Source organism: Plutella xylostella, chromosome 29 (assembly GCF_932276165.1).
Source record: "Plutella xylostella chromosome 29, ilPluXylo3.1, whole genome shotgun sequence".
In the NCBI taxonomy this organism is placed as follows: Eukaryota; Metazoa; Arthropoda; class Insecta; order Lepidoptera; family Plutellidae; genus Plutella; species Plutella xylostella.
This window is the reverse complement of record NC_064009.1, coordinates 5,444,083-5,457,149: the sequence shown is the minus strand read 5'-3', so window position 1 is coordinate 5,457,149 and position 13,067 is coordinate 5,444,083. Positions and strand designations below refer to the sequence as shown.

The window sequence follows — 13,067 nt, the reverse complement described above, 5'->3', positions numbered from 1 at the left end:
AAAAAGATAAATTTGTTATTTTCTCCAACTTTTTAAATTATATTTAGAAGATGTTGTTTTAAATTTTCCTCTAAAATAACGAGAACAAAAGGCAACTGAAAACTTTCGAAGTCGTTACTGTCTAACCAAACTGATTGATTAGAACAGCAAGATTCTTGTCTCAAAGTTTTAATTAACAGAAAAAACAACAACAGTCAGTAACTTTAAATCAGCGTTGCTAATAGTATAAAATACATGAATAAGTAGATATTAACCTCACGTGAAAAAAGTAATGTCACGTGAAATCTGAGCTCACGCGAACCTCTCCATAAACTCCATAAAGCCATCTAACATCAACATTTAATAACATCTGTAATGTAGGTTACTCGAAAAGCCGAATAATTTAAAAATTTGCTTATTCAATAAAAACCGGCTCGCCATTTCCAGGTCATCGATCTCGGGGAAATATTTGATTAACTGGGCCCTGCCTTTGAAAGGTATCCTGAGGAGCCTTTTCTTTAACCTACTTTGCACAAACATTTCCAAGTTGATATCGGTAACAAATACTTAGCGATGAAGCTGTTTAAGTTATGAATTCAGGAATTTAGGACGCACCTACTTATCAGAAATTAGGTAAAATTGTTTTTTATGATGAAATTACGATTAAATATACGACTTCAGACCTCATTGTTGATCGTAATTTACATGCTGTACAATTATTATGCTTATTGTTCCACGATATTTCGTGAGAGATATGTAAATTTGTACGTTTTCTGCATACCGGCTTCCCCTGTAAAGAAATTAACCCTTCGCCACTATTACATTCATGTTATTATAAACGGGTCTACCATGAATTTTGGGACCTAATTACGTTGGGTTGCTATAGGAGGCTTAAATAATAGAAGCTTATAAAGGAACTTGAAGTATTTAATAATTAAACTGAACATTTTGTCCCGGAATGTCTCTGAAAGAACTTTCGTGTCCTAAATTTATATATTTTTTTCTTTCTTTCTTTAAACTATACAAAGTTACATTGACTGAAACTAGCGATAGGCAAAGTACTTAGTCACCAAAAGTATCCGAATTTAGATTAAGTATGCAAATATCAACATAATAATGAACTTTACGAGATCTGATGGAGTGATGCCTTCGTGCATATCCCGTAAACTATAAAAGGAAGAATATTTAATTTTGCACAATATTTAATTCACTTAGCGGCAGCGTAGGGGTTTGCTGTAAATTTGGCCGTTTATTTCACTTTCAGTGGGGTTTATGGCGCGAAAAGTGTGCAATTACCAAAAGCGGGGTCGATGACCGGCGCGGGGCGGGCGGAGGTAATGTAGCGTGATGAAGGAAGAGGTCCAAGCCGCCCAAAGGGCCCGCTTCCTAGTGAATTGAATATTTTATAAAAGTAGTAACTGTTTTTTATTGCTTAAATATGTTTTTTATTCATTTTCCGCGATTCTCTAGGCTCGGTTGTTCACCCGGGTTTCAGCCAAGTGAACATCTTGGGACTTATTCATGGTTAGGGATGGTTTGTTTTGTTTTATTTGGATATTATTTTTATATTTGCGTAAGAAGTTCTCGATTTTCGTAAATTACTCTTTTGTAAGTAGGTATCTGTATTATGCATATTTTATATAGGTAGAGTCTTAATAGAGTGTCTATTGAAGACTGGGACTGAGATGATATAGGTACAGATGTATATGATGATGCTTTGATACTATCCATAATATCCTTTTATAGGTTGAGTGTACTTAGATTTATAACTTATAACCGGCGGCGGAGTATCCAAAAACATTTAATAATAAATAATTTACTTAAGATTAATGTGAATTTTTGATACATTGATCCCCTAAAGATAAACTTATTTAGCCTCATTGGTTTCTCATCTCCTTCCTAATTAATTAACATGACTTTTATATTCATGATAATAAAAAGGCATATTACGTTTCTATCTCATACATTTTCTTTGGTTCTAAGTTTCTTACCTATAATCATATTTTTCTACAACAGAACAGTAGATTACATGGTGTCTATAGTAATAATGGTAATATTGACATCAGCAGTGAATGGCCCTTTATCAGGCGTTCAAGGTAAACACGGAAATGCGGCTATGGCATTAGAAGTGGTCAGCCCTGCTCGAAATACAAGCCGGTGACTTTAGAGTCCAAAGTGGCATTTCTTTCAGCCAACGCCCTGTTGCATAGTTCCAGCCACGTCAAAAAGTGACTGCAGCTCGCCTACTAGCTCAACTAGTATAAAAGACAAATGCAACAGGACCAATGCATCAGTTAGTCTCTCAGCTGAAAACAACACAGACCACAATGTTCAAGCTGGTGGTGTTGTCTACCCTGATGGCGGCGGCGACCGCGAGCGTGGTGGGCCCGTGGGGCTTGGGCCCCCTCGGCGTGGGGCACCTGGGGCTCGCCGGGCCGCTGGGGCTCGGGGGCCACCTGGGCCTGGGCGTGCCGGCGCTGGCCGCCCCCCTCGCCGTGGGCCACTGGGGCGGAGTGAGCGTGGCTCCCGCCATCGGCGCCTACAACTACCGCGGGCCGCTGTCGCTGGCGCCCGGGCAGCCCGCCAACATCCTGGCGGCCGACGGCAGGCCGCTGGACACCCTCAGCGTGAACCTGGACCGCGCCGCGCACATCACCGCTAAGGCCGTCAGCGGCGCCCACGGACACCTGCTGAAGAAGCGCTCCGCTCCGCTGTGGGGCCCCGCCGTGGCCGTGTCGCACTCGTCCCGCATCGACCTGCCGGCGCGCGTGCTGGCCCCCGCGCCGCTCGCGCTGGCCGCCCCCGGACACCTGGGCCTGGCCGGCCCCCTGGTGGGCCCCTACGGCGTGGGCCCCCTGGGTCTCGGCTACGGGCACGGACTCGGTCTCGGCCACGGACTTGCTCTGGGTCACGGTCTGGGCCACCTCTGGTAAACGAACTTGTACAAACTATTATAAAAATCTAGCCTAATAAAAAGAAGAAATATATAAAGAGAGTTACCTGAACTACTGATTTTCATTATGAGCCTTACCCCTTTCGATTTACTTATATCTTAATCAGAAGTCATTATCTATGATGGCAAATTATTTTACACCTAGGCACAAACCTAAATAACTGAAATACATACGCAATTCAGGCTTTTTCTTTTATGACCTTTAGAATGATACGAGTATGATATATTATGATACGATATCAATATCAACACAAAAAAACATTTTTTTAGAGTACGGTGCGCAATATCTTTCTAAAGTAATTGAATTCATAATTATTAAAGAAAATAAATGAGAAATACTTTTGAGAAATAATTAAGACTAGACAAAGTCGAGTGACGTATTCAAAACAAAATCTGTTGCATTCCAATATTGCTTTCTCCTAGCCTTCTGTTAAAAGTGAGCTGTTGAGGGCTCATGCCTGCAAAAGGAAAATGATCCTTAGGGTGGTCCCGACTTTTTTGTGATAGCATAGGGACCTAAAATAGAGGAGCTATCGTTAGATCGTTGAGGAGCTCTAAAATTGCCTGAAGAAGAAGTGTCACCTCTTGTGCTTTACAAAACCTACATTTTGGATCGCTAAGCTAACTACGTCTCTATCTCGTTGCAGTAAACGTTCTGATTGTACATCTCTTCATCAAGCAACTCACCTAACTCAAATTTAAATGGCACAATATGAACTAAAACATAGCGAAACAAAGCGTATAAGATAATAGAGTTTAGGTAGGTAGGTAGGTAGGTATACTAAAAGCCCACTATCTCTTTGAATAGTTATCGAAAATGATTTATTACACTGGCGAGCAATGAAAAAGTTCCAGTGACAATAGCACCAAAGAGATACACATAAACGGTAAAAGCTTGGCTTCGCCATAATAAGAGCTGAAATTATACTGAACATTTTTACATCTACTCTGTTTAGTACCTACTCTTAATTTATGTACAAAGTTATAGTGCGATTTGTATCTAATGCGATGCGATTCAAGAGTAGGTAGTATTGAATGTATATATTTAGGTTTTTCACAGGCTTGACGCCTAATGGGGATATGCAATGTAATAGGCACTATACGAAGAAAAATAAATCTGTATACGAGCACAATTCTGTTGATATAAGCTTCTAAATTAGCACACATACTTCTACGGGCGTACATAAGTATTAAAAACAAAAACCTGATAAATCTTCAATACCTCAAATGATATAGTGACGGTATTTGTCTATGTGTACTGTATTAATAGTATTAATTAATACTAAACAGTAATTATGTAACGTACCTCAAAAAAGTTAAAAGTTTTAAATTTTGTGGTATTAATTATATAGACCTACTTACGATACCTACTTATAGAAGTGTACATTCAATAATATGAAATTGCTTTGAACTCGCTATGGCAGAGATATTTGTCGTAACCGTGCAATTTGCTAGTGTCGTTGCGTAATGCAGACAAATAATATCACTAACTCACTCCATCTGGTCACGAACAAACCCTTGATAAGGCTTTATTAAAGTAAGTATAGTACAAAACAACAAAAGAAAAATATTAATAAAAAAATAATATACCTAAGTTATGGCTCTGTAGCAGTCAATTAGACCAAAATCATAATATACTTACTTACATCATGTTTCAGAGCCAACTACTAATACTAAGACACAGTACAAACTTATAATACTCCTGCTTTCGGTCGGGGCCAAAGGTAATAGTCTAGAGTCAAGCCAATAAAATGCAATCGTGGTTCATCAGTTCCAATTCTATATTTAAAATCACATGAAATATATTACATCTGTTTATAGGTATTTACAGTGGCTGCGACTCCCAAATCACTAAGTCCTCAGTAGTGGATGTAAGGGGTGGCGTATGCAGTGGTGAGAGGAGCGGCAATGTGTCCGTAGTGAGCCAGCGGAGCGGTGTAGGCGAGGGACGCGGCGGGGTAGGCGAGGGGCGCGGCGGGGAGGGAGTACCGGGCGACCGGGGCCACCAGACCCACCGACCGCTTCTTCAAGAAGTGCACACCTTCCAGCGCCTTCGCAGTGATGTGCGCAGACTTGTCCAGGTTCACGTCCAACGTATCCAGGGGCCTGCCGTCCGCTCCCAGCACGTTAGCGGGTTGTCCCGGGGCGAGCGAGAGCGGGCCTCGGTAGTTCCCGTCGTGGAGCCCCAGGTACCCAGGGTAGCCTAGGTATCCTGGGTACCCTAGAGGGTAGAGCTGCGCCGCGCTGACGGCCAGCAAGCAAGACAACACCACCAGCTTCAACATGATGAGAGGTCTGTGTCGGTCTGATCAACACTGATGTGGAGCATCTGGTTGCATCAGCTTTTATAGTGCATCTTGTTTGATCGATTCTAGGCGTCGCCGGAAGAACATTGCCGGCCTTCACAGGACAACTTTTCTCGCATATAGTGCAGATTCCTTTGTTGATAGGAGAGCATTGCACTTGTTTGTTTGTTTACGGAGCTATTTTTGTACAATTAGGGTGCAAATTGTGTGTTTCGCATGAGCGGGTGGCTGACACACTGTCAGTCGCAGGCCGAGGGATGCATCGGTCCCAGCGCTTGTGTTCGAAAGGGCGAGGTGTTATGTCATCATCAAAATACCTGCTAATAGAATGGTGGATACCTTTGTGATTGGTGATTATGAACGTTATTTCAAATCATTGGCTAACATACATATATCCAACATTTAGTAAATTTATACTTCGATAATATTAAAAGGAGGTAGGTAATATTTTTACGTAATATCAGAGATAAAAAAATGATTTTTTCTTAAAGTAAGTAGACATAACAAATTCGACGTTTAGAAAATTATTCATTAATAAATCATGAGACAAACCCTACACGTGTAACCAAATCTTAGACTTTTCTTGTTGCATAATTTAAGTTAAAAACTAAATAACTACTATAAGTAGATACATAATGTGCTTTCATTTGTATAGTTTTTCTAAGCAGTCGCCACTAAGCGGCCATCCTACCACACATATAGACATTTCCACATTACCTAAATTAAACTAATTCATTCCACATTCTCTTATTATATTAATTGCGAAGCCGAACTTGGTCTTAAACGTGCGGCAGATGTTGCACTGTAACTGTCCGCTCGTGTTGTAGGTATAGTTGTAGGACACCTTGGGACGAGTTTTCCGAGCGTGGCGTTTAGCTTCGAGTTCCTTGAGTCGGGCATCTTCGAACCTGGCCGTTCCTGTTTTAACTGCCTTTCTCCACTCCGATCGCATCAAGGCATCACTCTCCCATGTATCACAGGACATTCCACAAGACGTTAGATGTCGTTTTAGGACGTCCTTGTATCTCGCCACGTACGAGCACATGCCAGGAACTGACAAGGTGTCGCCGTCGACGGACACCTCGTGGAGGACATCATCATCATCATCATCATTATATTAATTAGGTATCTATAGAAAGTATTTAGATTTTTTTACAGTCATGGAGACTAGGCTATTTGCGCATCGAACCTTCGTAGAGCGGCAAAGAAAGCGAAAGAAAAGAAACATAAGGACATCCACCATTTTTCGAAGTCGGTAAAAAGGAAAGCTTTTTTGCTGGAATTGGAAAATGCTGAATAATATACTTGTAATTTTGAAGTGCATTGCAGATTCAGCATACTCATGGGGGCGATCATTCGGGATGAGTGTATACAGAGATGGTCAAATTGTGCGTGTGTGCCTTACAGCTTGCAATGTTGCAATTAGGTACTGTGCTTTTTGAACTTACCTACTTTTTATTAGAACACCCTCTATAATAATGAAATGCAGTTTTGCAGAACTGGTTGCTTTGTCTGACATTGGTGTACCTACTTGTAAATACTTGCATAATAACTAGCAAACCATGAATCAAGTTCTTAGACAACAATGTAAGCTGTTATAGATAGCGACTTGAGAGCTTCGGATAAATGCAAATACTATAAACTGAGTTTTATGAGAAAGCTTGACTTTCCTTTACTTTCTTGCAACTCGTGTATCCTACGTAGGTTGTAAAAGTAAATAAAATGCATCTGAAGTAAAAATAAAAAAGAAACCGAGTTTAAAATAAAAAAGTTATTAATATTTTGAGACATCATGTCACAGTACAAAAATACCTAAGCTGTATGGGTATCGGAGGGTTGATACATTTATAATAGAGGTATACATACGAGTATACAGGCTGATTGGTAAGTCGATGTATTCCTTTAAATGGGTTGACAAGAATTATTTCGATGAAGCAACCTTGTAGTCGATCTGTGCTTTTGAGGAACCGCGCTATCGGAGAACAATAATTAAAAAAAGTAAATGATTTCGAGCTCTACAAAGTACAGTTATAAGACATTTTAACTTAAAATTGAAACAAAATCTTGTTCGTTTCTCTACTGAGATTTGCCCCCCTATGCGGTTGTTTTTGCTGTATCTTGGTCATACCTTAATCGATTTTAGATTGGAATATGTCATTTTAAAGATTATAAATTGATTATGTTTTTAAGCTGTAGTGCTTGAAAAATTGTCACATAAAGTTCTTTTTTAAATTAGCATTTTTGTTTTCACCTTGCAGTTAAATATTGCGCAATTAATGATTATAATTAGTTAGCTAAAGTGTCACCGATGCAAGTAAATCAAAAAAGTATTTAAAAAAATATATATTTTGCTTTTAAACATAAATTTTGGCAAAATTCTTAAAAAAACGTAAAACTTAAATAACTCAGAAATGGTTGACTTTAGGATACATAATGCATTATGGGGTTCAATCGACTGGAAACGCCTTCGTGTACAACCTATTTAAAGGAATACATCGACTTTCCAATCGCCCTGTATAAACAACCAAGACCTGAGTACAAACATCCATCTTTAAACCAATATCTGTCCCAGCCGGGAATCGGCCCGGAACATGCGGCATAGCAGTCAGGGTCACTAACCACAACACCATTCGGTTGGCCTATAATATAATATAATGGTGAGATAGCCGGTACGGATGAAGAAGGCCTAGGATAGTATTTATTGGTGGGTGGTTTACCAACCACCTGGCCTATGTCCAGTAGAGGAATCTTTATAATAAGCTGTTGATGAAGAGGTCTGATGTTGATATCAGTTCTCTATAATAAACATTCAGTACATTAAGGGCGGATTCGGCCAACGTCGAGTAACTATTTACTCACGAGTAAACTACCAGTTACTCGCGAGTAAGCAGATTTTGCATTCTACCAAACCTGAAAACAAGATAACTAGCTTATCCCAAGAATAAAATGTTATACCGCCAAAATTGACCGTGTAACGAGCTTATCCGAGAGTAATTTTGTAATGGCGGCAGCACATCAGCTGATTAGAAAACCGTCATAATGACATATAAACACATCTGTCAAAACATAAACAAAAGTACGTTAAAAGGCAAAGTCTCAGAATAACACACACAAAAAAAAAAAAAACACGCACTCACGCCTTGTACTAATGTACTCCCTTGCGGGGTAGGCAGAGGTACATTTCTGCACCCACTTTTCGCCAGAGTGTATGTTAGTCCCAATGTAATAGGGGGCGGGCCTATTGCCATTTTACGGGCACATCCAAGACCCGAGAACAAATATCTGTGTTTAAACAAATATCTGCCCCAGCCGGGAATCGAACCCGGGACCATCGGCTCAGTAGTCAGGGTCACTAACCACTACGCCATTCGGTCGTTCTCAGAATAACAACAGCGAATAAAATTTTAAAACATAAACAATTTCATACTTTTATAATCCATTCAAACTAAGTTGGCATGTCATTTCTATTGCATGCTTTGAAACGCAGCTATTTTTATTTTAGTTGCATTACAGTTTCGTTCCTCGTTCATTCAATTTAATCATGGTATAACTTGGTAGAATGCAAATGTACTTATCCTAGATATTTACTCGGTATAGTTATTCTCGTGTAACGTGATGTTTGGACGAATTCACCCTAAACAGCATAAATAAAAGTAATACCTGTTTATGTTTTATAGGTTTAGTGGACTAGGTGCAATGTTGTGCCCGATTTTATAATTTACAATCGGTTTTAACTGATATTATTTAATCTTTATCATGCAAGCTTACAATATCAACCATTTTCAAATCGTAAGTCAGGTAGAAATGGGGCTTACCTAAGTCTTATCTATGCCGTAGGGACCGAAACCAAAGTCGTATCGTTGTTACAAATCATGAAATATGGGAATAGATAAATATGCATAGCTCACAATCGACGCACCGCTAAAGTACGGGTCATTGAAATTAGTCAGATATAAGATTCTTATAGGGTGGTTATAGGTAGTAAGTATTGGTCGGCGTAATCCTAACTAATATTATAAATGCGAAAGTAACTGTGTCTGTCTGTCTGTCTGTTACTCTTTCACACCAAAACTACTGAACGGATTTGAATGAAATTTGGTATATACATACGATGTAGACCCTAGGAAAGAACATAGGCTACTTTTTATCCCGGAATTCCCACAGGAAAACTTTTTAAGGCGAAGCGAAGCGCGCGGGAACAGCTAGTCAATGATAAATACTTAAAATCACCAATGCATCGGTTTACGACTTATTTCTGGCAATCTATAATCAATTTTTGTATTTGTCTAGGGTGACCGAGGAAAATAGTATAGGTATAGCTTATGTTTTAAGAAAAGAAGAAACTTAAAAAAAAGACAGTTAGCTAATTCAAATTCAAATTCAAATCATTTATTGATAAGGTCAAAACTTATACGTCATTACATGCATTCATTTGTTATCAATTTAACATTAAGTATACATTATTACATATATAAGTATATATTATTACATAATCCATACATAGACCTACATATATATACAATAGGCACAGAAACTAGAATTGGAATAATGTACTTAAAACGTTTGTGGTAAGTACTGAGTAAGTATTATACTTTTTTATAATCAGACGAGTATATCACAATCTTTAAGTTGTTTAAAAGCTTCATATTTATTCTTCTACCTCGCCTTCACGATCCAAGATAGCAATCAAGCTGAATCTAAATTAAAGCTCAATTATATAGCTTCAGACGGCCGACACACACACCTCACTTATATCCATACTTACACAAATAAGGGTTGCAAATGTCAGATTGTTTACGTCCGAAGGTAACCAGTTTGAGAGACGCCCCGAGAGGCCCGGCGACCTTGCTACGGTTTAAAGATCGCTTCCCGGAGTCGGCTCGTTACCTTGCACCGGTTTACAAAACAACGCCCTTATTGTTGATAATAATACTTTCCTTATAAATACGGTCCATCGCAAATGCACATCATCAGTCGTTCCCTGACCGAAGAACCAACAATGTTCAAACTATTGGTACTGGCTTGTGCTGTAGCGGCGTGCGCTGCCGACCCCAAGCCCGAGCCCGGGGCGCTGCTGTCTGGTGCCTACTACGCCAGCCCCTACCTGGCCACCTCGTACGCCGCCCGCCCGCTGCTGGCTGCCGGCTACTCCGCGCCCCTGTACCCTGGCTATGGCTACAGTGGCTACCCTGGCTACAGCGGCTACGTCGCCCCGGCCGCGCACTTCATCAAGAAGCGCTCCGCCCCCCTGCTCCCCTACGCTGCCTCCTACATCGCCCCGACTACGTACTCGACTTACGCGTACTCTGCGCCTGCTTCGTACTCGTACTCATACTCCGCTCCTCACTACACCTCGACGTACGCCGCTCCCATCGTAGCGTCAGCTCCAGTGGCCGCCCCCGTCGCCTACTCTCACTTCATCAAGAAGCGGTCTGCCCCTATTGCCCTGCCCTTGGCCACGTCGTACATCGCGCCCGCGGCCATCTCCCACCAGTCCCGCATCGACTACAAGACCTACCCCTACTACTCGTACGGAGCCCCCTTCGCCTACACCGGTGCCTACGCGGCGCCCTACGCCTACTCCGCCTACCCCTACTTCTACAAGAAATGAACACCTGCAACAGGAAGCCGAGCAAGTTAACGTTGAAACTGTAGAATAAACAATACTTCTGTGATCAAATAACTTTTAATGTGTATGACTTGCTATAAATAAAACATTTTGAAAAAGTGTATATTTTGTATTAATTTAACTTAGGGTGTATATTCTGTTGGTTAAAGTTAGTTTTCGGACTCCAAAGAGTCAGCAACAAGACAAATAAAATGAAAATTGACACATAACTGATATCCAACTAAACTCACTACTTTCAGTACTCTATGTGTTAATTTTCCCAGATTTCTAATACGTAAAACAGTAGTTAAAAAAAAAACAATAGGCTGGTAATTGAAGTTATATTGAAATTCCAATAATTGCGGCATCTTTGCAGATAGGTTTTTTGGGATCCTTGACGTAGTATAATTCCAATTTTGCAGCAATTTTAAGTGACCACGCGTTGAATTATGGCTAAATAACCGGCGTGTTTTTTACTTTTTTTGTTTTATCTAAAATATAATATAAAAAAACCAACATAGCAACAAGGCTCCAAGAGGCTCTGACAACAAAGTTATCTATGGCTTCTTTAAACTATACAGATTTTCCCACATTAAGTGGTAAAATTAAGTTTTCTAGGCTCTTATAAGTTTCAAGTTCCGCAATAAACTATATTTTGTAAAAAACAGGAAAAAAATATCGTGTCAAAAATATAAAACAAATATAGGCTACATATAGTCAAACTATAAAGACCTGATATCCAAGAGTGCGATTTTTCTAAGACTTTTATGATTTACTTACTTTTACATACATTTTAAAAATAAAATACAGATTGTCTATGGATTTTTAACGGATTTGTTCTTGATTGTTATAAATATAACAGATCGATTAAATACGCTCTTAACCAATTAGTTAGGATCCGCACTTCCGTTTTCACGACTTTATAGTTGGATTGTACTTTGTTAGATAACGACCATAAACCAAACACAAGTCTAGTAAGTACGCGTAAAACCGTAAAACTTATTTTTTTGTTTTTCTGCTTTGTGCACTTGCACTTTAAAATTAAATGTACGCTGGTTGATAATTTTTTTAGTATTTTTAAACTCATTTTTTGCATAATATGTAGGTTTCATTAAAATGTTTCCAACGAGTAAGGGCTTCACATTCTACAATCATATTGTTTTTTAGAGATTAGGCTGTTTGCGTATCAAACCATTGCCGAGTCGTGGAGCTGTAAAAAAAACGAAAAAAAAAGCTGTTCTGGCGGCATCGGAAAATTTTGATAAAATATATTATTCATTTAGTTATACTAACCTATTAGGTATGTAGTGTGATACCCCATCCACACGCTCGGCGAACAATGGCAAACAGCAAACAGCAAACAGCAAACACTGACGTGTGGATGGGTGTTTGTCGTTGTTTGCCTGTTTGTGTTTGTGTTCGCCAGTGTTCGGCATCGGTGTCGGTTTTTCTTGCCAGATCAAAGGATGTTCGGCAAACAGTTCGCTACGTATCCACACGTCTGGCAGCGATCAGTATGCGCGCTAGCATTGCGGGAGGCGGACGTATCAACTTGCTACACTTTTTCGTTGGCGCGCATTTTTTTTTATGTATGTTCACCGATTACTCCGCCGTTTATGAACCGATTTTGAAAATTATTTTTTTTTTATATTGGGTTGAGCTCCCAGGTGGTCCCATTTTTTTTCAGAATTTTATCTCACCCCTAAGGGTGGGTAAAGGGGTAAAAACAGGGTATGAATTTCCATTTTGGACACATATTAACCGATTCTAATGAAATTAAAAACATAAATATAGTTCTTGTAACAAAAAAATATGATGGTGACCTTGAGCTGATCTGATGATGGAAACGGAAGGCAGTCAAGGGAACTCCTCAACGGTATATAGCAACTACCTCGTGTTTAGGCTTGAATGATTCGTATTGATTAGTAGGACTTTTTGGTATCATTTGCATCTTACTTTTAATTAAAAATTATTGCAAATAAACTAAAAACTATAAAATAAAATATTCATTAAAAAGAAGAAGTCAGTTTTTATTTATTTTTAATTATTATTATTATCCCACCATCGTCTTTCTTCTTATTTTCCTTTTTTCTTTCTCTTGCTTTAATTTATATAATAAAAATATGTCAACCCACAATAATAGCTCGTCGTCCGCCGTGTTTGCCGGTTCGGAATGTTATGAGCGTTCGCCGAGCATGTGGATGGCTGTTTGTGTTCGGTG

At 39.5% G+C, this 13,067-nt stretch overlaps 3 protein-coding genes across 3 annotated transcripts; 2 read left to right on the top strand and 1 right to left on the bottom strand.

Annotated features, from left to right (window-relative positions):
* Nucleotides 1-2,249: 2,249 nt before the first annotated feature.
* Nucleotides 2,250-2,984, top strand: LOC105395358 (cuticle protein 63). The gene has a single exon (XM_038117637.2). It carries the CDS (start codon nucleotides 2,265-2,267, stop codon nucleotides 2,910-2,912), a length of 648 nt encoding a protein of 215 aa, XP_037973565.1. The 5' UTR covers nucleotides 2,250-2,264; the 3' UTR covers nucleotides 2,913-2,984.
* A 1,708-nt stretch (nucleotides 2,985-4,692) lies between these two features.
* Nucleotides 4,693-5,267, bottom strand: LOC105395349. The gene has a single exon (XM_011567304.3). The coding sequence runs from the start codon at nucleotides 5,215-5,217 to the stop codon at nucleotides 4,792-4,794; it is 426 nt and encodes a 141-aa protein (XP_011565606.1). The 5' UTR covers nucleotides 5,218-5,267; the 3' UTR covers nucleotides 4,693-4,791.
* Nucleotides 5,268-10,203: 4,936 nt separating this feature from the next.
* LOC105395357 (cuticle protein 16.5) lies at nucleotides 10,204-10,968 on the top strand. The gene has a single exon (XM_011567311.3). It carries the CDS (start codon nucleotides 10,238-10,240, stop codon nucleotides 10,847-10,849), a length of 612 nt encoding a protein of 203 aa, XP_011565613.3. The 5' UTR covers nucleotides 10,204-10,237; the 3' UTR covers nucleotides 10,850-10,968.
* Nucleotides 10,969-13,067: the final 2,099 nt, after the last annotated feature.

Excerpts from the sequence above, each read along its gene's own strand:
- LOC105395358 (XM_038117637.2), top strand. The coding sequence starts at position 2,265 with ATGCATCAGTTAGTCTCTCAGCTGAAAACAACACAGACCACAATGTTC.
- LOC105395349 (XM_011567304.3), bottom strand. The coding sequence starts at position 5,217 with ATGTTGAAGCTGGTGGTGTTGTCTTGCTTGCTGGCCGTCAGCGCGGCG.
- LOC105395357 (XM_011567311.3), top strand. The coding sequence starts at position 10,238 with ATGTTCAAACTATTGGTACTGGCTTGTGCTGTAGCGGCGTGCGCTGCC.